The sequence below is a fragment of the Phaeodactylum tricornutum genome, chromosome 14 (assembly GCF_000150955.2).
Source record: "Phaeodactylum tricornutum CCAP 1055/1 chromosome 14, whole genome shotgun sequence".
NCBI classification, from domain to species: domain Eukaryota; phylum Bacillariophyta; class Bacillariophyceae; order Surirellales; family Neidiaceae; genus Phaeodactylum; species Phaeodactylum tricornutum.
Genome location: NC_011682.1, coordinates 419,400 through 441,219, shown reverse-complemented (window position 1 = coordinate 441,219; position 21,820 = coordinate 419,400). Strand labels below are relative to the sequence as shown.

Here is a 21,820-nt window from a genome sequence, read left to right as displayed (position 1 = left end):
TACAAAAAGTTCCAATTTTCCAGATTTTATAGATTTACACCACTTCCCGTCGCTGTCACTTAAAACGGCAATAACACCATGAACACAAGATTACAGGACTCATTTATGTCATATTTGAAAACGGGGGTGGTTTTGTGTAAATGTTGACGAACTCAAGTCCTTCAAATTTCAGATCTTCGGGATACTTGACCTCCTCCGACAAAGTTTCGCCACTGAGCACATCGAAAACAATAAAATATGATCGTTGTTTGCACGTTTCCAACCCACCTACGCAATCTTCTTCGACCGACCGAATGGCAAAAGCGTGGCGGTCATTCGTGTTGGGCACGAATGCAAAGGTCGAAAAGCCCTTGAGCGGATCCTTTTGTAAATTAATGTCGACAACCTGAGTCGACGAAAAATCCGGACTCACGAGAACGAGCTGCCGTCCACCTCTGCGTTCGTCTTCATTTTCGTCGTAGGCTGTCTCGGAGATGCGACGAGGCAAAAAGACCCACTTTTGCAAGTGGTCACTCCAATTAACAGCCTCGATGATGAGATATCCTGGCGACAAGGCCTTAAGAGCCTTGCGGACGACGTTGTACTGGTCCGTCCAATCTTCGCGGCGAAGTTCGCCTTCGGCGTTGAGTATACCAATCCACAAGTTGTTGCGATTTTGAATCGTCCCGTCCGGTCGCGTATACTCTTTGCCCATACTGCCCATGTACAGTTCGCCGTTCTTCACAGTAGACCATTCCCACTTCATGCCTTTATCTGTATCTCCGTTGCCTTCAGTAATAACGAATCGGGGAACGACGAACGACTTGGTAGCCTCTGCGTTATTGAGTAACTCAAACACATCGCCCGTACGATCGTCGAAGGTAAGGAGACGATCATTGTAAACCGTCAGTTCCGAAAATTCGGCACCCCGGCCAGCTTCGTTGTGGAGCGTAAGTAATTCGCGAGCGTTTTCGAATTTGATGTGATAACGCCCTTGCGTAGCTGTAAGCGTTCCTGGTACCAAGACAGAACGAAAAGTCGGCTTCTTTTCCCATTCCACCCTACTTAGTTCATCCAAATCCGTCACAGCTGCAAAGTTGAATCGCATAGGACCCATAACGGAGTCCTGAACTTTGAAATACCCATTGTGGACGGCTCCTCCCCAGTGCTGCAAGCTAGCAGCGTGATTGATACCTTTGGGAGTTATGATACCTCGCAGACCTCCAGCAGTTCCCTGGCGAAGATCATGCAACGCGTCGGAGGCCAGCACGCCGACAAAAGCAAAAAAGACCAGGGTAGCAATCAAAGCTCGTCCGTTCTGACGACACACGTACTGCATCTTACTCACAAGAGTAGACGTGCTGGCTTTGGGGTACGCCATACTTTCGGACCGGGGCGCAGGAGAAACCGAAGAGCCGTTGCTGCGCATTCTTCGTTTGGCACGCGCAAGGATCTGCCGATACAACGACAACCACGGATTTTGTCCGGAAGGAAGAAAACGCGCAGTGTTTGGTTCTTGCGAAAAGTCCGGGGTACTTTGGGCACGAGTCAATCTTCGATGGTCCTTAAATGTTAAATTTCTGATAGGTGGTTGTTCCTGTTGTTCCAAGTCAACTTCTTCAAAGGAAACTAAGGAAGTAGCAGTCGATTGAAGGGAATATGCTTTTCGCTGTTGACTGTAAATCTTAATGTTGCTAGTACCACGGCTCGTCTTGGGGTATTTCAATCAACAAGATATCTGTGCTTTATCGCGAGTTCGATAAGGGCGGCGCCTCTCCTGACACGCAATGTATGAGGTTCTATGGGAACAAGGTTGAGCTAGAATGCAAGCCTCTTGTAGAGATGCAGCAAGGTATCGCGAATTTCAGAGTCGGAGCGGCGCACACTGCCAGTGGATTCGAGTCATTGCGAGATGTGAATCGAATCGAGTCCCTCATTCAAAAGAGTTTGTTTCGTAACTATTGGTGCGCTCCTTATTCACAGTCAGCCTTCGCGTGCAACTTTGTCCGGTAATATAAATTTGATATGCCGTTTTTCATTAACGGATTTTAGGTTCTAACCGTAACTGTGAATAATTGTTTTTGTTGGTAAATGACTCTGACGGATTGGCTGACGGACTGTAAATGCGAAATTCGAACCAAGCAACCCTAGTTCGTACGAATTAGTAGGGCATAATGGGTACGTTTTTACTGTTTACCGCGTTTACTCATATGCTTACTTTCAATACACCGATGCACGGATCCGAGCTAACTTGTTGCGGCATCGCTTACGTATCGTTCAGTCCTGTCAAAGCATCGTCTTTTTGATAATTGCTGTTCAGTACCCTTTTTGATCATGGTGAAGGCAAGTTGCAACAATCACGCGGATAAAATAAATCTTCTGGGTCGGACCGGAGAAAGTCGGCCCTGTATCATCCTTTTTTAGGATGCATCGATCTCGGACTACCCGTGAGCACTGAGTCAAACGTTCGATAGGCTTGGTTCTATAGATGAGGGTTCTCTGCAAATCAGAATCAAAGAATCGTACGCCACTGCATTTGAGGTGAAATATCGGATCACTTGGACGATGCTCTGATGCTTGATCGCGATAGTCCTCCTCAGCGTCCATGTATTCACCAGACCTAGGCTAATTGACTGAGCTTGCCTACCTTCACGTCTCTCTCTTGGCGTTGAATGGATACCGTTTGTCTACTTTTGTTGCTCTCATTTTCTCACATGCTTTTTGTTCTTTCGTCGCTTGTCCTCCACAGCAAAAGAATACTTGCGCACACAACAGTACGCACAAAGCTCACGCTAACGGTATCAAAAAGGCCAAGCGAAGCAAGTTTGTATCAACTAAAGGTATGGATCCCAAGTTTTTGCGGAACCAAAAGTTTGCGAAGAAATACAACGGAACCAAGCGTCGGCACGATGATGAGTAAAGTAGCTTAGCGCGCCTTTCAATCCATTATAAAATTCACTCCTACGCTTTAATCATGCTTATTCTCGCTATAGATAAAGTGTTGCAAATCTATGCTTTATAATTTCCCATTTCGGTGGGTTTCCAAGAGTTGGACAAACTCAGACTTCTCCATAAAACCGACAGCCTTTGACTGTAAGCCGGCCTGTCGCACAGCCGCTCGTAGTTCCTTGACCGACATCTCCGATGGGTCCTTGAGCTTGACTTTACAAGTATCGTCCGGCGGGAGCTGTTTCTGCAGAAACTTTAGCACATCGTTTATCTCGGCAGGACTGACCGTGTGCGGAATGGGATATGATTTCAATTCGTATTGCTGGCCTCCTTTTTCCAGAACGCGCTGTTTCGATTTTGCCGCCATGCTAAATTGGACTACCGGATCTTGTGTTCCGTGACAATGCAGAACGGGAACACTTTCCAAGCCTGTAGTAACTGCAAAAGTCTTGGCCGCCGGCAAATAGCCCGACATTACTATTACCGCTGCTAGCTTTTGCTCTGCTTTCAATTGCAAGCCGGTATACAAGGAAAGGGCGCCACCTTGAGAGAATCCAGCGAGTACCATGCGCCTATAGGGTAAACCAGTGTTGGCATGTTCCTCTTCTAGAATGGACGTGATTCTAGTTCGAGAAATTTCGATACCTTTGCAGTTTTCGTTCGCCCGTTCGTCCAAACCGACAATATCGTACCAGCTCGGCATCGACATGCCCATGTTCATCGTCACAGGCTGCGTAGGGGCCGTTGGTAACACAAACTTTACGTGAGGCATTTGCATCGCCAGGGTCTAATATAAACGACAAAAAATAGTCAGAGCTTCGTCGGAAGCTGTACATTGGGTCAACCAATTTTCTCTGACGATGAAGCTTACCTCCGCTACATCAGCAAAACCTTCCGCACTATCGCCAAGACCGTGCGAAATAACTACCAACGCGCTTTGCTCTGCTTCATTCTTGGGCGTGACAGTAATTGTACCATCTTTCCGAAAAGTTTGAAACGACATTGCACGAAAGGTTGGTAACAGGGCGGCAGCCGATACAACAATGAATGAAGCACGACGTCGAGAATAGGAAAAGCGACGAAAAGCAAACGCAGTAGAAAAAGGCATTCAAAAGGATGTGGACCAGCTGTGGAGCACGAAGACAATCAGGCTTTAGAGCAAACAAAGTGACTCCGATGGTTTTGGCAAAATGAGCTTATGCGAGAGGATCCTTGCCGCATCAACTCGGCGCTGTTTTGCAGGTTAAAAAAAGTCAAGTCTCGTAGGGGAGCGTTAGTCAAGCGTATGACGACAGCAATCCGATAACGTGTCACTAACAGTAAATGGCAGAGCCAGCACAATTAGAAATCTGACTGTAAGCTATCGCCCAGAAGGACAGCTGGTAAAAGCATAGTAACTTGATCAAAGTTTGGCCTATTTATTGGGCCCCATACGAATTAGAAAGTTTACTGTTTAGAGGTAAAAGGGATTAGAATGCGGACGAACCATCGACACATCGTGTTGAGATTTCCGCAAAATGTGCAGGTTTGCTGATCAAAACGCTTTGCTAAAAAGAGCAACTTTCTTGTTTACTGCTGGATTGTAGCTAGTCCAATGAATTGGTCATGTTTTAACCTGAACTATAGCTTCTACTTCGACTGACATGTCTAAAGGCAGAGTACTCGTTCCGATCGCAGATCGAGCATGATAGCCAACGTCCTTTCCAAAAACCTGCATAATCACATCAGAGCACCCATCCATGACCAAATGCTGCTCCTTAAAATCGTCATTTGACTGCACAATACCGAACACCTAAGAGTAAAAAACACGTTCCGATCAGAGACAATTGCAAGCAAAAAGCCGCCATTATGTTAGTGTAACCGAAGACATACCTTGACCACTTTCTCGACACGGTCTAGATTTCCCAGTTGCTCTTTCAAAGTGCTGATGATATTCAAGCCAGCTTGTCGAGCTGCTTCGTAGCCATGCTTGATAGTTTCACCCCCAGAAGCAGGCCCGATTCTTCCAGTGATTAGAGTGCCGTCCGTTTTAAGTGGCAAATGGCCGGAGATATACATCATGCCACCAGAAGCATGACAAACGATGTTGTAATTTGCTTTGGGAGTCGGAGCAGGTGGTAGATCAATACCAAGATCGTCAAGTCGTTTTTCGACGTGAAGGCCGCGAGCCTGTATTGCAGACGCTGGATTGCAAACGCGACGAAACGCTGGAACAAGATTAAGCGCACGTGCATGCAGCATGGGCAATGAAGGGAAAAGTGAATAGATGAGTTCACGAAGTACCGGATTTTTTTTGGTGAGCAAAGAAACCGACTCACAGTCAACGCAATGAACAACTTTTATTTGGTCAGGAATCAATATCCCTCGGTTCTAGCTAGAAAACCACCTGACACGGTCGTGTTAGCTGGCACCCACATAACCCATTATAATGGAGCTTTGTTACCGTCTACCAGGGTATTGTTAAAAAACATCGAACTATCAATTATTACGCTCACAGTCAATCAAAACAGACGGTTTCCGCAATTCACGGTCGAGGCAATACGATTTGGGAATTGCTGCATGCCCCTAAAGAATGTTTGCTGCACCAAACTCGCCACGTACCTTGTGGTCTGCTCGCATTCCTCGAGATTCGTAAACAGCTTCAACAGCTTGTCGCTTTATTCCCGACCCTTTCCCTTTCAGACCAACAAACGTTATCTCAGTTCCCATTTCTCCAGAACTGTCGTAGTTATCAACAAAAAATATTGTCAACGAACTAATGTTTTGGAATCGACCTGCGGGGCGAGAAGGGTAATCCACCGTCCCATCTATGACGTGATGTGGGGGCAGCAAATCCAATTCTTGCTGTGCTGACATCTCCCTAGCCGTCTCAAAATCAATTTGATCTCTATTTGTGAAAATTTTAATCCGCTTGGGTGATGCTGTCTCCCTATTGTTGCTTGCGTTTCGAATGGCAATGGACTGGACAGTCACCGCTTCGGTGAACATTATGTGTAGTATCAACTCAGGATCATCTTCCGGCGAACGAACTGATGGATATTCGCTGAGGCGATCCTCATGAAGCTTAATCACATCTATCCCTGATCCCCGAACTTCCTCGTTCAAGCAAATCGTTTTCGAAAAGTCAACATAGGGTCGGAGACTGCGTCCAAGATCATCGCCATGGTCGTGGTCATGACTATGTCCGCTGCATTCAGGAGGGTCCATGGTGCAAACAAAAAATGCTCTCTCCTATCGAGGGGGGCCAGAGGCTCGAAAGTTATGATGGGTAGATGTCCCCGGGAGATCAAAACCAAGGTTTGTGGAAGGAGCCTCACCGTCGGAATCTATCAGAAGATATGCATCTCTGTCAGTTCGTGATTTCTATCGCTTCGGAACAGGCGAAATTTTGATGTGTACTTTCCAGAAAACTGCTTTATCATAGCTTGTCTTATAAGACTTTAGAATTAACAATGTCATACCAGCTCTCGAAGTCATTGGTAGAAGTAAGTCGCACAAAAGGATGGCCTTTGAATATCGATTTTGCTGGTTCTCCCTGTGAGGTCAGATTTTGTTCGATAGGGTAGATCACAGTTTGGGCCTATTTGGACAGTTGGATAAATAGGTAATCATTGTCAATCTCGTATGAATTGACAGTGACTTTCAATCGACATGCTACCTGAAACGCCAGCCCACATAGTAATTCGGAAAAACTCTATTCACAATAACATATAAGGACTGCCACGCCGGTCGGCAGACAAAGCTTTTGCGAGATCCCCCCAAAATCGCCGACGAGATCACAAACGCGATCGTTCCGTCAAAAGGACGATCAACATTCTCACTTACAGTTACCTGGATAGTACCGTACCGTATCGTTTCCTTATCATGTACCATTCACTGTCACTTTCCAGAGGCGATCTATTGCATTGGCTGTGTAGCAGAGAGAAAACAGGGCCCAACGGAACCTTCCCTCGACGGTCATTTGCGTACACGACTTTGACGCCATCATCGACAGATCTGCCCAAGGCCAGTGATTTTTCTATTTCCAACGCCATTCTGTTGCTTCTGAAGTTCCGGTGCAAATCGATGTATTCGAAAAAAGAATCGTTGGTTGAAACCGACGATACGACTTTTCTCTTTGAAGATACAACAGAAAACGAGAACGACGACTTGCCTCTTCTGGGCCACTTCCAAGTTACTGAGAATCGGAGTGACCTGTGGTCTATCGATTCATTACAATGAGCACGTCCTCGATCGGTAGCTGTGGTAGAGTACGAACCACACTATAACACGTGTTGCCAAGTTATACTTGAACAGGAACCTACGTAGTCGAGTTGAAAAAGACCAGAATATTCCTTGATACTGAGAATTTCTAGTAGACCACATTACATTGACGCACATACTATTCCGGGGCGAGCTCCTCCCAGTCCGACGACTCAGTGATCATCATATAGAGACGAGCGGATAATCGTCAGCTTTCGAGTCGGGTTGGCACTTTTCTTACTGATCAGTTTGGATACCTTGATTGCCGTCATGGCGGTGACATCTTGGTCGTCTACAGCGATAAGCTTGTCGCCGACCTTTATTTGATGCGCGATTACGGAAGAATCCTTGACGGCGTGGACGACCGGTGCACCGTCGTCAGGCGTGTCAATCACCACCCCGAGCTTGCCCGACGGCGCGACTACTTCGATGATTTCCTCTCGAACGCTGTCGTCCCTGTCATATTGAGCTTCCGAGTCGTAGCCGGCACCCAGTGCAGCACGAGATAAAGTTCCCGTCGTGGTTTCATCCTTAGTCAATCGGGTGTTTTCGCCCAGCGTGCCTCCTGCCGAAGATACAACCGAAGCATCGCCCACACCCCCGTACGCCTTGGAATAGTCATAGTCTACAGTGGCGACACTGTTGTAAAAAGATGCGGAATCATTTGAATATGTAAGCAACAGTTAACCAGAACCGAAAAGAATGCAAAATGCCAGTCATTTGGCCTTCACAGATTGGACTCGTCCATCCCAACACGTACCTTTGATCTCCATAGCCACCACCAGAGCCAACCGTGCGAATGGGATCGTGCAGAGTACTGACTTCTTCCGAATTGGCAATGGAAAAGGCTTGTGGCGTCGGCGAGGAGGACGGCACATACTCGTCGTTACTTTCCCGGTTCATGCAGGAATAGCAAATGTACCCGAGGATCCCGGCTACCACCGCGGCACCAATGGCAATGCCGGCAATAATTCCGGTCGACAAACCGTCATCACCGCCGCCATCGCCATTTACGGGTACAACCGGTGGGTCCAAGCCACCATCCTGAATGGTCGAAAAGGCTGAATTGGATTCGCGCAAACGATCGGTATAATTACGATTGATATCCGATAACAAAAACGGAGCGACGATCAAATCCGGTGGGCTGAGGGGGTTGCTGTCGATAACGCGGTACTCCAGTAATTGATCGTATTCTATGGTATTGGTAGGACCCGAGTTGTCACTCGTGACCATTTGCGTACGAAAGGTGGTGGTGGAGCGCAACCCGGCAATGCCGGCCGACTGAAAGGTCTGCAAGGCACGTTGACGTCGGCTCGATTCAGTGAGTTTGTAAAAGTCCTCGTAGAATTGGTCCGTGACGGTGGCAAAATCTGCCTGCGCTCCTTGATTGAGAGTAATGACACCAGGCAGAACGAGTTGGATACCTTGAAAGGCAACACGCAGGGGAGTTCCAGTCGTAGCGGCAACGGTGGGTCCCATGGTGGGACTTTCGGTAGCCACAGCGGTGGGGGCACTGGTTGCGGTGGGAGCCTTGGTGGGAATTCCAGACGGCATTGCTGAGGGACTGTCGGTTGGCACTACGGACGGTGCCGGGGACGTGTTACCCGTCGGAAGAGCGGACGGTACCATGACTGGCGCCGAGGATGGAGCCTGGGAGGCCACCGCAGCGAGAGGAGCGGCGGAGGCGACCGCGACTGGTGCGGTAGTAACGTTGACGGCGGCAGCGGAGGGCGCGGCGGAAGCCACCACAACTGGAGCCGTAGTCGCGACCGCCACTGGAGCCGTAGTCGCTACTGCCACCGGAGCTATAGTCGCGGTTGCTGCGGGTGCCTTGGTTGGTACTACTGCGGCGGCGGGTGCCTTGGTCGGTACTACTGCGGCGGCTGGTGCCTTGGTCGGTGCCGCAACCGGAAGCAGAGTCGGCGTCACGACGGGAAGGACGGAAGGAGCCGCTACCGGAGCAGTCGTTCCCATTTGCGCGTGCGTGAAACTCGCAAGAGTCCACGCCCACGCCAATGCTGTGGTGATACGATAAGGCATACGCATTGTCGTGGTGGAAGAGGTCGGAGTTGGTCTCGGGAGGAGAGAGAGACAATGCGGAACCGAGACGAATCTACCGTTAGTTGTATTGGTAAATGGCGAGGAAGGGTTGATGCAGTGACTAACTGTAAAGGTCTGACTGTGAGTAGCCAAAGGGAGAACAACGCAGTCTGTCTGTTATAAACACACGGATATGATCCGTTACGAACGAGAGGGGGTAGTAGTGTCGTTGTGGTTTGTTTTGGTTTTTCGTCCAAGGTTGTCGTCTGTCCAACCCCTAACATAAAATCAAAATCAAGACCAATGGTGGTGCAAAAATGTGTATGTGTACGCGTCGCGAGAATACACAACGGTGTCTCCGTTACACCGCGACTGTACATGCGCTTCCGAATCCGTAGTATTTGTTGGTGGCACTATAGAAGAAACACCCAACCGTCCGGAAGTGCACGAGGTGCGAGTCCGCAGGCGAGAAATACTTACGGACGGTCGTTTTTGAATTTCATAACCGGCTGTGATTGGCTTGTATTTTGTTTTGGTTCGAACGGAGAGGTTTTGGCTTTGCCCGCGTTCCTGCCGGCTCGTGTTTGCGAACACGCTGAGTCCATACTTTTGGTCGCCATGTCGTTGGGATTCCTACCGGTTATTAGCCGCCCACCGCGAGAGAGACTCCGTGGCGCGCGCACAGCATCTCGTGCTCTACACGACAGAGGAATTTGTCATGCCGTCCACACCGGCACGTGCCGACGGCGACGTACAGACGCCACATCGGATCCTTCCTATCGGAGTGGGTAGGTAGCTTTCTCCACAAACTAGCTCGAGAGTAGAGTTGACTGTGAATCCCAACCCCTCTCCCCTACTTACTGTAAGGTTGACCTGTGAAAACCAGCATTCCCTCGAAGAATATACCCGTCGTTCCGTATCCGTATCCATATCCCGCATCGGCATCCGCAACATTTTCGGTGCCACCTGCCACCACCATGTCTCCCAAAGATTAGGCCGTGGGGTGTGGTGGATGCCGGGATCAGGCGTCGTTTCGATGACATGAATCACATGGGACGATGGAAACGTCCAATCCTTGCGCTAGCCTTTGGTGTCTTCAACTGTCTCGATTGCCAAGGATTTGTTCCGGTGGCGGGGTCTTCTCTGGGATCCAAGGATTCCGTTGGAACCGCTGACACTTTGGGAATTGCCTCCTCTGCTTCAAAATCGTCAGCCCCACTCTCTGCATCCGGCAGGACGGTTCCCAAAGAATCACTCATATTCCTTCTATCATTGCAATATCCTGTTAGCGATAAAGACCCTTCGTTATTTTCGAAAACTGCCAAGGATGTTTGGCGATGGAAGGACGCTGTGCTCGGCGACGGACGAGACTTTTTTCTTCCCAAACCAAAGACCCTCAACGCCTTGATCAAGTACTTGCGTAGTGATCCCATCATTCAAGAATGCGTCGTCCTTTCCAATTGCGCACGTTTAGAAGTACTAATCGTGGCGGATCGTGACCCCACCACGCACGTATCGGAACTACTCTGGAAACAGGTACAGGCCCACAACACGCCCCGTCGCCACCAGCGCTTTGGGTGGCAGCGAACACTGTCGTTCGACCGGTCGGACCTTGTGGATCCGCAAGCGGCGCGTTGGGAGACGGACCCGTCGCACGTCGCGGAACTCCAAACGTACTGGCACTGCGAACACGGCCTGGCCAACGTGACTCGCCACTGTGCCGCGGTCGCCGCCGGTCTGGCGCCACGCCCCCGACGTCCCGATCGGTCCGTTGTCTTTGCACCCTTTTCGTCACGGGATGCTCATATACTTTTGCAACTGAAACGTACCTTGGAATTGGCCCGGACGGATTGTCCGACGCTAGCCGGAATACTGTGTGCGGCTCTGACGGCCGGCAAAGCGGCGCGGAATCCTCGGAAAGTTCCGGCGCTCGAAGAATTGCGACCTTACGGTACCGGAAATTCCAAGTACGATAGAACGGCGCCCCGAGAAGTTACGGAGAGAGTTGCCACGGTGTGTTTTTGTGTGTGTGTAATGGGAGAGGCCATCCTAGTGTCAATGCTGTATCGTGATTCGTCCTTGAGGCTAATTAGAAACACCTGCCCCTTCCCATGCCCTTAGGCTGCCTGGAACCTGGCAATTGAACCAAGCGTACAAGAGTGCGTCGCTCGCTGGCAAGCACAGCAGCAGAGCGAACGAATTGCAGCTTTTCGTCATCGTGCCGAAGCATTCGCGGAAGATTTAGAGCAATTGGGCTGGATTCGGGCACAACTACACTTACCAACTATGCAGTTGCGACAAGGCCAAACTGTCAACGAAGACGAATTTTTCCAACATATCCAAGACTCTCTAGAACGTGTACAAAGTCCTTCCGAAGAGAAATTATAGAATTAGAGAATCGTTTTTCTTTTCTCATGGAGATAGAGCAACCGTTAGTGTTGATCTTTTCTACGGTCGTTTATTGTCCGTTCTTGTTAGCATCATGCAATCGCACAATGCCAGCTCCCATACCATTGCCATCCAGAATAGCGGTCAGTGCGCGAGCCGCGAGAAGATGCACGCGCTTGGTTTCATCCACCGAGCTCTCGGACAGGCCCGAGTAGCGCGCCAACACAAGCAACGCCTGTGCCGGAAGATCGGCAGAAGCTCTTCCATCGTACCACCCGGTCATCGTTGTAAGGCCAGGATTGCCTCGGACGTCCAAATACTGCAGTACCGGCAAGTTTCGTCCCAACATTCCCAATAGTGTGTTGTCGACCACGTCTTCACAGAACGCCAACGCGAGCGACTTTAAGGAGCCGGCAATCCTTATTAGTGATGTTCGTAAGACCGCCTGCGAAATGTGCAACGAAAAATTAAGGCTCAAAGATATCCAAGCCCGGGAATCAGCCAATCGCTGCAACGTGCCGTTCGCCCATCCCAAACCGCTCACATGAATTTCTTCCAAACAAGTCAAGGTAGGCACCACTTCCATGACATCGTCCGTGGTCAAGTTGAAGGCACCACCGACGTCGAGTGATTCCAATTTGGCTTGATATTGCGCAACTACCCGCAAGCTCTTGACGGTGATTCGACGGCAGTTCTTCAAGCTCAGTCGCTGTAGGTTGACACACTGCGGCAATAAGAGCTGTAGTAAGTCATCTCCTAGACCGTGCACACCAGTCAGGTCCAGAACGGCCAAATGTGGTCCCATCCCTGCATCCACCATTGCCTGTACCGTATCTTTCGACATGGTACAGTTGTAAAGAGAAAGGCTCCCGAGCTCGATTGTTGTCGACGGAACGGGCGTGCTTCTCGCGGATCGGGACGATGGCTGGAGCGGCGGCAGAGGCCGCAGCCGAGCTCCGACGACGCTTCCGGGTGGACGCTAGCGGCGCGGGCGTTGGTTCGACTTCCGCCACTTCCGTGTGTAAGGTGCCACCGCTACCGAGGATCACGTTGGCCTTCCACTCGTCAAAGAAGTGCCGGCCCAGCCGCGTATCATCCATTCGACCCGTCTCGACGAGACTGTCTACGTAGGATTGCAAGCAGTCCAGAGCAGGATTGCCAAACTGCAGAATTAGGCGAGTTGATAGGTCACGACAGCCCACAATCGGATGGTGCAGATCCACATCGTTGGCATTCACTCGACGAAAGCTTCCGGGTCCAATGCAAGGGGTTCGTTTGACGGGGATTTCATTCATAGAACAAATTCCCTTGTTCCCAGCGTCGGCGTTATCCACAGGACGTTTGTGGAAAGAGCGTAGCAGCTTGGATGCCTGCGACGGTTCCGCAGAATCGGGCGCAGGGCAAAACGTCTGTTCCACAGAGCAAGAATGAGAGCCGACGGCTCGCAAGCTTAAGACTTGTAGTGAAGGTATTTCTCGCATCTTTTGATGCACCAAACGATCCAAAGAAAAGTTGGAGGGAAACAATAGAAGGAGACGAAAGAGCAGCGACGGCGGATTCTTCAAGGTGATTCCATCAGTTGGCGCAACGGTGGTTGTCGTTGTGGTCGCGCGCCTGCACGCGGTCTGGTATAATTTTCCGCACAGACAAGTCCGTCATATATGACATCACAACGACGAATCAATCGTACGAGAGCGATGAGCAGGGCCGTAGGTCCACGAGACCACTAGCTAGTAGTAGAAGGATCCGCTGTGCTACTACTAACGTAAATGAAAAGCGTGTTGCTCTCGTCAACAGTAAGCTGCGCGGAGAAAAGTCTCGCACCGGCATCTGCAATAATAAGACTGTATGTTTACATCCAAAACCATTATTAATGTAAAAGAATATATTCATCACGTAAACGAAGACGCCATGTTGAGCACATAAGACTGTGCTGGTCGACACGCTACTCCTTATTGGTACTGTCCGCAATACCTTCGCCATCATTTTCCTGGTCAGATCCAGAAACCTCATCTACCGACGACCCTTCCATGTGCTCTTTTTTTTCCAAGGCCTCCGCTTCATCAAGAGCGAGGTGGCCAGCGGGGAGATCGAGAGACTGGTAAAGTGCAGGAAAGACCGCGCCAACAAGGAACAATACCAGAGCGAAAACCCACGTGAGTACTCCCATGATCTGGAAAGGCTTCGCCCCGTAGCCGCCGTAGTGACCAAAGATAGGCTCGCCATCGGCATTGTTTGACTGGGCCAGATTGATGAACAAAATAATCAAAATGTGCGGAATAAATTGTTTAATCAAAACACACCAAAGACTTGGAATCCACTGAACAATGGGTTCAATACGCGCTTTCAAGTCAAAGATGTTACGGAAAGAAACTTCCCACAGCATTTCTGACCAAGTCCACTTGCCAGGGTTTTCATCCATTTTCTTTTTGAGGAAGAAGCAGGTAACAGTGATGCCAATGAAATAGAAAAGGAACATGCCAACAAACCCACCCCAGACACCACCATCATCTGGTGAGACTCCAAACCAAATTCCGCAGGCAACAATGACGCAGCCAAAGTTAGCGATCATGTAAGAGAAAACGGCCGGTGCACCGCAATTATCGATCATTTTCTTGTGCCCGTACACCCATCCTGCACTGAATGTTTCACCAAAACCAACAAAAAGCATGACAAAGTTGATATAGAAATCAATTACATCAAGAAAATTCAGACCAGCATCCGTGGCATACATGAGAGACAAAAGCCAGCCAACCAAGCACACAGCTGCTGTAACCTTCCACTTTGGAAGATGCTGTAGGAACGTAGTGTCAAGAAGGACTGTAACAACTCCCTCGGTAAACCCAAACGCTGAGTCGATGCCGAGAAGGAATAGATTAAAGAAAAGCAGGCGTACCCAATGCTCCCCGCCACTTAGAGATCCAAGCACAACCGGCCAAGTTCCAAAAACAAGTGAAAAACCAGCAAATGGGAGATCGGTCACTGAGGTTCCGGACAGAAATGACAAATGCCCAAGTGCGGCAAAGACAGCAAAGCCAGATATGAACGAAAACATTGAATTTGCGATTGAGATCACAAAAGAGTTTAAAACAACGGGCTCATGGTGTGGGCAGTAAGAACCGAATGCAGTCATGATACCAAACGTAACACCAAGAGAGAAAAAAATCTGGGAGACTGCCGTAGACCAGACGTCACCTCGTTCGGTAAGAACACTAACGTCCCAGCGTCCAATATACTCCTTGACTCCTTCGCTGCTGCCTTCGAGAGTAAGGGACCGGCCCAAGAAGACAAAAAGAAGGATAACAGGAAGGCCCTAAACCATACACAAGAACAAGTCAATCAGTCAAACTACAAATCCATGGATTTCGAGGGGATACGAAATCCTCACATACCATTGTGACGTATGAAATTCGACCTGTCCACTGGACGCCAAAGCCAATACCAAAAAAGACGATAACCCAGACCAAGAACGAATATCCAACATTCGCTCCTACCAATCGTGTTGGGCGTCCGTCTTGGCCAAGTGTTTCAGCTCCGATGATGACGTTGGTACTGTTAATGCGACATAACATACAAAATAGTGATTGTGAGCAAGTGCAATGATCGCGACCTCTATCCAGGACGACCACTTGTGTCGTTGCAAACTCACAAATATTCGACAGCTTCTTCTCCGGATATGTCTGGAGCTCCCCACGGATCGTTATTACCAAAGCTATCAAAGAAGGCATTGACAACCCACGCAATGAGCATACTTGAAAATGAGGCAAAAAAGTGAGAATCGTCCGGAGTGCGCTGAAAAGTGCGTGTGTGGGCCGCACGTACCTGTAATAAACAACCAACATGAAACCGCATGCCACACTTGCAACACCAACACCCCGAAGACGAGGATGAAATCCCCCAAAGACGCCAACATCGCCAGACTGAAAAAATTGTCCTATGAAAGGAATTCGAATTGCAAAATGTGATTAGAAAAGAGGCGATATGGCGCTTTCCGTTTCGAGGAGTAACCGGAAGGACCTCGACGGAACGTCTAGTGCCTAACTGTCATTCGGTCGACAAAAAGCCGTTTCTGCTGGTACCAATTTCCACACAGTTCGTGAATGTACTTACCGAAGCCTATTTCAAGGATTAAAATAGGAATGCCGATGAGGAACAACGCCATAAGGTAAGGAATAAAAAAGGCGCCTCCCCCGTATTCGACCGAGAGGGCTGGAAAACGCCAAACGTTTCCAAATCCCACTGCAGCCCCAACAGCTGCAAAGTAGAACGCTGTTCGCGACGGCCAAGTCTCTCGGGTTTTTCCATCAGTAGTATTACCGGCCATGGTCGCTAGTGCACGAGAAAGTGGATGTCAAGAAGAAGTCTAGAAATTCTAGATGTAAAGTAAGACTGATCTTGGCACAGCAACTTTTATGACACCTTCGCAGGCAGCATTTTTAAAAGGAAGTGCACTACACGGAAGCAGGGATTGGAGAAAGTCAACTGCGCAGCTGCCGTTCAGAAAAGAAGAATCAGTTCTTCCTCTTTGTTTTGCGTGATGTAGTGAACCACATCAGTGTGCAGAACAAGACACTTGACATTTGTACATAGAACAGCGTCAATTTGCGCTGACACCCTACAGTATCATTTATCAAATATATCGTTCTGAAGTCTCCTTGGCTCTGACAGAGTTCGTCGAGCATCTGCATTTCCAGAGTTCTTTCGAAAGCTGAAGAGAAATTCGTAAGATTCTCAACCTCAGAGAGAAGAATTGGGATATAGAAATATTCATATCTTCATAGTTAATTATTTTATTCTGCTCACGTTCACATCAGCTAAACTCCGCTTTCTTGAAGGAACTTTTAGGGAACCAAACAGTCTTCAGAACAAAGTTCTACTTCTAATTCACTGTCGTGTCAGCCAATATATTTCCATCTGAATTTAACGATAAATTCCAACGGTTAAGCGTATGCACGCAAATGAAGCGAGTTTTTTGGCCGCAGTCTTCCTGTCGCCTTGCACCTCAGCTGCAAAATACAACATTTCTAAGGAGGAGAATACCATATACTTATATAATTATGTACGGATCAACCAGAGAGAATATTGTTTTCCGGTTTGTGAACTCATTGCATGCCTGTAGAATTTAAACATTAACAGTAAATAGAGATTTTACAGTTATAGTGAAACACAAATACGGGTCTGAAGTTATCATAATCCATGACACAATTTCTGTAAAGCTGCACTTCATTCAGGTTTGTTACCTTAGCTTCTCTCGAATGCAAAAATCGCTATGGATCCCAAAGTCGTGTCCCTCCGCCAGATATCTCATACAAGAAAACGCTGCATGTAAACTCGAACAAGCCTGTAGTTGGAGAGTTGACTGTAGAAGAGGAACTCGCAGAAACAAGCGTAGACTGCAATTTGTTGGATATCAAATAGTGAAAAGCAAATGCAAGGAGCATTGCAATTCCATCAACCTTTGATGATGTGCTTTTGAAATTGGTTAACAACTCTAGTAAGAGCATTTATTCGGTATATCCGGGTCTTCACCGAGGAGTAAATCTGTTTGATTCGTTCAGCAACGTCGAGCGCACACAGAAACCATGCAAGTTGGATCTCTGCCGCTATCAGCGTTTGTTCCTCCTCCGCCCCCCAGTGCCATCAGCTTCCCAGTCAACCGACATATGGTTAAGACAGAGCATATTATTAGTGAACTGGGCTTGACATTGCCACCCGCACCTACAGCGGCTGCGAATTATCAGCCGTGCCAGCGCGTTGACAACGTCTTGTACCTCTCTGGTCATTTGCCGCTTCGTGACGATGGAACGCTTCATACGGGAACTCTTGGAAAAGATTATGATGTACAAGCTGGCTACCAAGCAGCTCGGCAGGTTGGATTGAATCTCATCGCATCTTTGAAACACGAATTGGGAGATCTCGACAGAGTTGAGAAGATTGTGAAACTTTTCGGAATCGTCCAGTCCACAGATGATTTCCATGAACAGCACAAGGTAGTCAATGGATGTTCTGATCTATTTTGTGAAGTATTTGGGAAAGAGCGAGGGATGCACGCACGATCAGCGATTGGTACAAACGCCTTGCCCCTCGGAATCGCCGTCGAGATTGAAGCCATAGTTCTAGTGAGAGACACTTCAACTTAGGCGTACGACTGATTGTGAGACGGAACTTTCAATACGGTCTTGCGTGTGTTTAGTTCTTTGCAAGATAGAGCTATAAAGCACTAAAGTTAACGGTAAAAAGGAAGCTCACGTCAACAAATTTGCAACCGTCAAGTTATTCCACGAAAAGGGAACCGAGTTCGTCTGTCTGCTTGTACCAGACGTACGCCGTCTGACTGTGACGTCGTTTCGCCAAAGGGGAGTCCATCCGTAAAAGTCCATCGTCGCTACGAGACCATCCTGGTTGATCTTCTTTGCTCACAGACGCCAATGGATGGTGGAGTCAGCATTCACTAGAACAAAACAATTCCAGTGTGTCAACGCTTCGATCCCAACGGAAAAAATTCTTTCCAGCTGGATACCACCTTGCTACTTCAAGTCGCGGATGTAATGTTGTATCGTTTGTGTACAGCAGTCGTCTTTTGGTCTTGCTATCGTCCTTCCCTTGCGTTTACGGTGCCATCGACCAGAGGCCCTTCTACCACCACGTACCGCCGTTACCTTTCGGTTAAATGGCGTCGCTGAAGCCATACATCGAAATCTTAATACAAGGAACGCGTCCACTGACAGCAGATGAAACCGAAGCAGCATTTTCTGAGATTTTACAAGGAGCCGATGAAGTTCAGGTCGGGTCGCTCTTGACTTTGTTGCGTGCCCGGGGTGAAACGCCTTCCGAGATTGCTGGTATGGTTCGGGCTATGAACAAAGCCTGCAACGCAGTTGATCTTGGAAATCGGAAACTTTTGGACATTGTCGGTACAGGAGGTGATGGAGCCGATACAATCAACATTAGCACGGCATCAGTGGTGCTCGCGGCCGCCTGTGGTTGTATTGTGGCCAAGGCGGGGAATCGTTCCGTGTCGTCAGCGTGTGGATCAGCAGACGTACTGGAGGCTCTGGGTGTCAAAGTTGACCTGACACCCGAGCAGGTTGTAAAATGTGTCGATGCCGTCCGTATGGCCTTCATGTTTGCCCCGGTCAACCACCCGTCGATGAAGTATGTGGCACCAATTCGCAAAAAGTTGGGTGTGAGAACGTGTTTCAATATTCTCGGACCCATGACAAACGCGGCTGGCGCACAGCACGCTGTCATCGGAGTCTTTCACCCTGAGCTCCTGTCACTTATGGCGGGCGCCTTAAAAGAAGTTGGGCGTGTGGATCATGCGGTAGTTATCCATGGGCTGGGACTGGACGAAATTAGCCCCCTGGGACCCTCGACCATTCTAGAAATTAAGAACATTGCGGCTCCGGGTGAGCCCCGTATCTACGAAGAACGGGAATTTGAGTTCGATCCCTTGAGTATTGGCATTGCGCGATGCGAACTGGCTGACCTAAAGGGTGGTGGGCCTGAAGAGAACGCTCAAAAGTTTCGAGATGTACTGTTGGGTGGAGGACATACCGACGCAAAGAGAGATTCTATTGTCTTGAACGCTGGGGTCGGTTGCTACGTTTTCGGTTTGGCAAAGTCCATCGAAGACGGATGTGACCTCGCTCGTGCAACTCTCGAATCCGGCAAAGCAAGCTCGCTGTTAGAATCTTGGGTGAAAGTGAGTCAAGAAATTGCTACGGCGGAAAAGGTAGCATAGTTTTCTGTAGGATTGAAATTATGCCAAGAAAATTGAGCTTTCCTGAGTAAAATTCTCTCTATTTGTTCGCTTAACATATATGACTTAAACCGAGTCATTTTCCCGTCAAATCTCTGCGAATTTCTTTGAAGAAAGCCGAGACGAAACCGGGGAAGCCTCGTAGGGGAGCCTGTGGTGGTCCACGTGCGCTACTCGACGAGCCTCTCACTTGCGTTTTGGCAATGTCTTCAAAGGCCTTTTCGAAGTGCTCAGTTCCGGTCTTGTGCAAATTTTGCAGGTTATGATCTGTTCGAATAGCAAAACGTTGAAACGTTTTCGAATTTGCAAGTCCCTTGATGAGGACTTCATTTGCAATGTAGTTGGCGACACGTTGAATAAATTGGCTCATGATTTCTTGTCAATCAAACACAAGAACCGATAAGCATGCAAAAAGAACAATTTACGCACAAACCGAATTCAAGAAAACGATTGATCTCAGCAATCACAGTCAATGTTCGCAGAAGACCGCTGACTGCCACGGATGCGCCTCAAAGAGTAGTAGTCGCGTACCGTCAACGTAAAATCACACAGGTCAGACAGATCAGCACAAAGCACGTTTGTAGTTCATTTGTCCGTCCAAGTGAACTCGAACAACTCATTCTCTGGACGTAAGAGACAACTCGTTCAACCCTATCTCTAGTGAGGAATATGGAAATTGCTGACCCAAGAGCCTCGCGAGAGACATCGAACTACCTAAAACTTCAAAGCATGAGTTCTGTCCGTTTGGCTATTGCTAGCTAGCTAGCTAGCTAGCTAGTCGGCCCTTCAATGTCAATTGGTAACCTCGCTGTGAGCAGCCCAAATAGCATGCAACCCCGCGAACAAATCATATAGCGATTAACACAATTTATAGTTAACTCGCGTCCATTTGTGTTATTTCAATTAGTTTCCTAAAGCATGTAAAACAAGTAGACCTACAACACTGTAGTAAAGCAGACATATGTTAGTCACGTGGAAGGTATCTTCGAGTTGAGTTGTCTTACAGTATTTACTATTTTGATTGGTGTAGCGGGATTAGAGAGAGCAACCGATTCCAGACTACATTTTGGCAATCAAGACAGTTGGACATGTCCCTTCCCCCTCCATAACTCAGCAGTCAGTCAGTTTCCGGAATGCAGCCCTCCAGACGATGGACAGAAGAAAAGGGCTGGGCCAACGGGTGAGACCCATTCGGGAGTCGTGTGATGATATACGATTCCAAATTTGTATTTCCCCGAAAGACCGGGGATGGGAATGGGCATTTGGTCTCCGGCATCCAACTCTCTCCTTTTCTTATCTCACAGTCGAAAAATAGATAAAATGCAACCAATCACTTGAGAATGAAGCGCCGAAGAGTTAGGAGTTTCGAACCACAGAAAGCCAATCCTCCGTCAACTCCCCCTGATTTTACTGCTACAGGTAGTAGATAGTCACCGTTGGATCTTGACAGCTGACACAATCCGACTGGACTCGTATTCACGGCGACACGTAAGAACCAAAACTGTACACGGCCAGACCCCACGACTAAAGTGAACGCTCTCGGTTGATCCAACAACGTGTTCTGGTCGGGCAGTTTACGAACGAACGAGCGAAGCAAAGAGTCCTCAAGCCGGCTTTGAAAATAACTTTACGCGGAGTTTTGCTGTAATTTCCAACCGCGAGCGCAAACCTCTTTTTTTCACTGTAGAAGTCTCTTCGATCCGAGTGCACGCTGTTCCCTCCGGCGACTACTTTACACAAATAGAAAGAAATTCAAACATCGATGCCGCTCTTTCGCATCATGGGAGGCGCCAATAGGCCGCGTACGAGCTCCGGCAGCAACACCAACATCAATGCAAATAGCAGTAGTAGCAATACCGTCCCCACCAATGTATCGGGCTCCAATGCGAGCGCACGTTTGAGATATCCCGGCCAACAAATTGCGGCGACCTGGCAGTCGGCTTCCATGCCACCCGTAGTGGGATCACGACCGACGCTTCCGCCCCGTACGGCACAGGACTTGGTCCAGTCCGGATCGGCAGTGAGCCGCCATACCCCCTCTCCGCTGGCGGCACCTTCCGCGTCCAACGTAGTCCTGCGGGGCCGCCAGGTGGATGGTGCCGCCAATCGTGCTTCCAATACAGCTACTGCGGCTCTGGAATCGTCCTCTGGTGCTACGACTGCGGCGGCAGACCCGGGAGCTTCCGGGAACAACGGTGACACCAATTCTACGACTACACCTTCATCCTCAACAACTACGACTCGTCCCGGCGCTTACCAAGTCTCACGGACCGCTACCGGACCCGCTCAGGTCTACCGCGTCACAGTTCCTCAAGGGGTCCGTCCCGGAGCCGAGTTTACGGTTCACGCTGGTCCCCGGCGTGTGCGGGTTCGGTGCCCCCCAACGTCGCAACCGGGCCATTCCTTGCAGATTACCTTACCCCCGGAACCCGTCACACATCACGTTCCGTTGAAAATGGC

At 48.9% G+C, this 21,820-nt stretch overlaps 10 protein-coding genes across 10 annotated transcripts; 4 read left to right on the top strand and 6 right to left on the bottom strand.

Moving 5' to 3' along the window:
• Positions 1 to 103: 103 nt before the first annotated feature.
• Positions 104 to 1,087, bottom strand: PHATRDRAFT_14301 (predicted protein; the record flags this gene model as incomplete). The annotated part of the gene is made up of 1 exon (XM_002181873.1): positions 104 to 1,087. One exon carries the CDS (start codon positions 1,085 to 1,087, stop codon positions 104 to 106), a length of 984 nt encoding a protein of 327 aa, XP_002181909.1.
• A 1,590-nt stretch (positions 1,088 to 2,677) lies between these two features.
• Positions 2,678 to 2,899, top strand: PHATRDRAFT_14269 (predicted protein; the record flags this gene model as incomplete). Its single annotated transcript, XM_002182031.1, has 1 exon — positions 2,678 to 2,899. A coding segment is annotated over one exon (222 nt), but the record flags the coding sequence as incomplete, so codon positions are not given.
• Positions 2,900 to 3,157: 258 nt separating this feature from the next.
• On the bottom strand, positions 3,158 to 3,868 carry PHATRDRAFT_52268 (lysophospholipase; the record flags this gene model as incomplete). The annotated part of the gene is made up of 2 exons (XM_002181872.1): positions 3,158 to 3,715; positions 3,800 to 3,868. Coding segments are annotated over 2 exons (627 nt in total), but the record flags the coding sequence as incomplete, so codon positions are not given.
• Positions 3,869 to 5,493: 1,625 nt separating this feature from the next.
• On the bottom strand, positions 5,494 to 6,135 carry PHATRDRAFT_14294 (predicted protein; the record flags this gene model as incomplete). The annotated part of the gene is made up of 1 exon (XM_002181871.1): positions 5,494 to 6,135. One exon carries the CDS (start codon positions 6,133 to 6,135, stop codon positions 5,494 to 5,496), a length of 642 nt encoding a protein of 213 aa, XP_002181907.1.
• A 1,208-nt stretch (positions 6,136 to 7,343) lies between these two features.
• PHATRDRAFT_47657 (predicted protein) lies at positions 7,344 to 9,393 on the bottom strand (the record flags this gene model as incomplete). The annotated part of the gene is made up of 2 exons (XM_002181870.1): positions 7,931 to 9,393; positions 7,344 to 7,809 (listed from the first exon to the last, which is right to left on the bottom strand). Exons 1-2 carry the CDS (start codon positions 9,214 to 9,216, stop codon positions 7,344 to 7,346), a joined length of 1,752 nt encoding a protein of 583 aa, XP_002181906.1. The 5' UTR covers positions 9,217 to 9,393.
• Positions 9,394 to 9,928: 535 nt separating this feature from the next.
• PHATRDRAFT_37927 (predicted protein) lies at positions 9,929 to 11,598 on the top strand (the record flags this gene model as incomplete). The annotated part of the gene is made up of 3 exons (XM_002182030.1): positions 9,929 to 9,998; positions 10,097 to 11,223; positions 11,332 to 11,598. The coding sequence occupies 3 exons, from the start codon at positions 9,929 to 9,931 to the stop codon at positions 11,596 to 11,598; spliced, it is 1,464 nt and encodes a 487-aa protein (XP_002182066.1).
• Positions 11,599 to 11,668: 70 nt separating this feature from the next.
• PHATRDRAFT_47656 (hypothetical protein) lies at positions 11,669 to 16,011 on the bottom strand (the record flags this gene model as incomplete). Its single annotated transcript, XM_002181869.1, is given in 8 exon segments — positions 11,669 to 12,421; positions 12,441 to 13,223; positions 13,364 to 13,428; positions 13,561 to 14,911; positions 14,991 to 15,150; positions 15,248 to 15,310; positions 15,421 to 15,532; positions 15,709 to 16,011. The coding sequence occupies 8 exon segments, from the start codon at positions 15,920 to 15,922 to the stop codon at positions 11,669 to 11,671; spliced, it is 3,501 nt and encodes a 1,166-aa protein (XP_002181905.1). The 5' UTR covers positions 15,923 to 16,011.
• A 1,169-nt stretch (positions 16,012 to 17,180) lies between these two features.
• On the top strand, positions 17,181 to 17,834 carry PHATRDRAFT_47655 (predicted protein; the record flags this gene model as incomplete). Its single annotated transcript, XM_002182029.1, has 1 exon — positions 17,181 to 17,834. The coding sequence occupies one exon, from the start codon at positions 17,181 to 17,183 to the stop codon at positions 17,736 to 17,738; it is 558 nt and encodes a 185-aa protein (XP_002182065.1). The 3' UTR covers positions 17,739 to 17,834.
• Positions 17,835 to 18,033: 199 nt separating this feature from the next.
• Positions 18,034 to 19,370, top strand: PHATRDRAFT_28937 (anthranilate phosphoribosyltransferase). The gene has a single exon (XM_002182028.1). It carries the CDS (start codon positions 18,269 to 18,271, stop codon positions 19,340 to 19,342), a length of 1,074 nt encoding a protein of 357 aa, XP_002182064.1. The 5' UTR covers positions 18,034 to 18,268; the 3' UTR covers positions 19,343 to 19,370.
• Positions 19,371 to 19,562: 192 nt separating this feature from the next.
• On the bottom strand, positions 19,563 to 19,730 carry PHATRDRAFT_14163 (predicted protein; the record flags this gene model as incomplete). The annotated part of the gene is made up of 1 exon (XM_002181868.1): positions 19,563 to 19,730. A coding segment is annotated over one exon (168 nt), but the record flags the coding sequence as incomplete, so codon positions are not given.
• Positions 19,731 to 21,820: the final 2,090 nt, after the last annotated feature.

Bases quoted from the DNA above. Each gene is read 5' to 3' on its own strand.
- PHATRDRAFT_28937 (XM_002182028.1), top strand. From the start codon at position 18,269: ATGGCGTCGCTGAAGCCATACATCGAAATCTTAATACAAGGAACGCGT.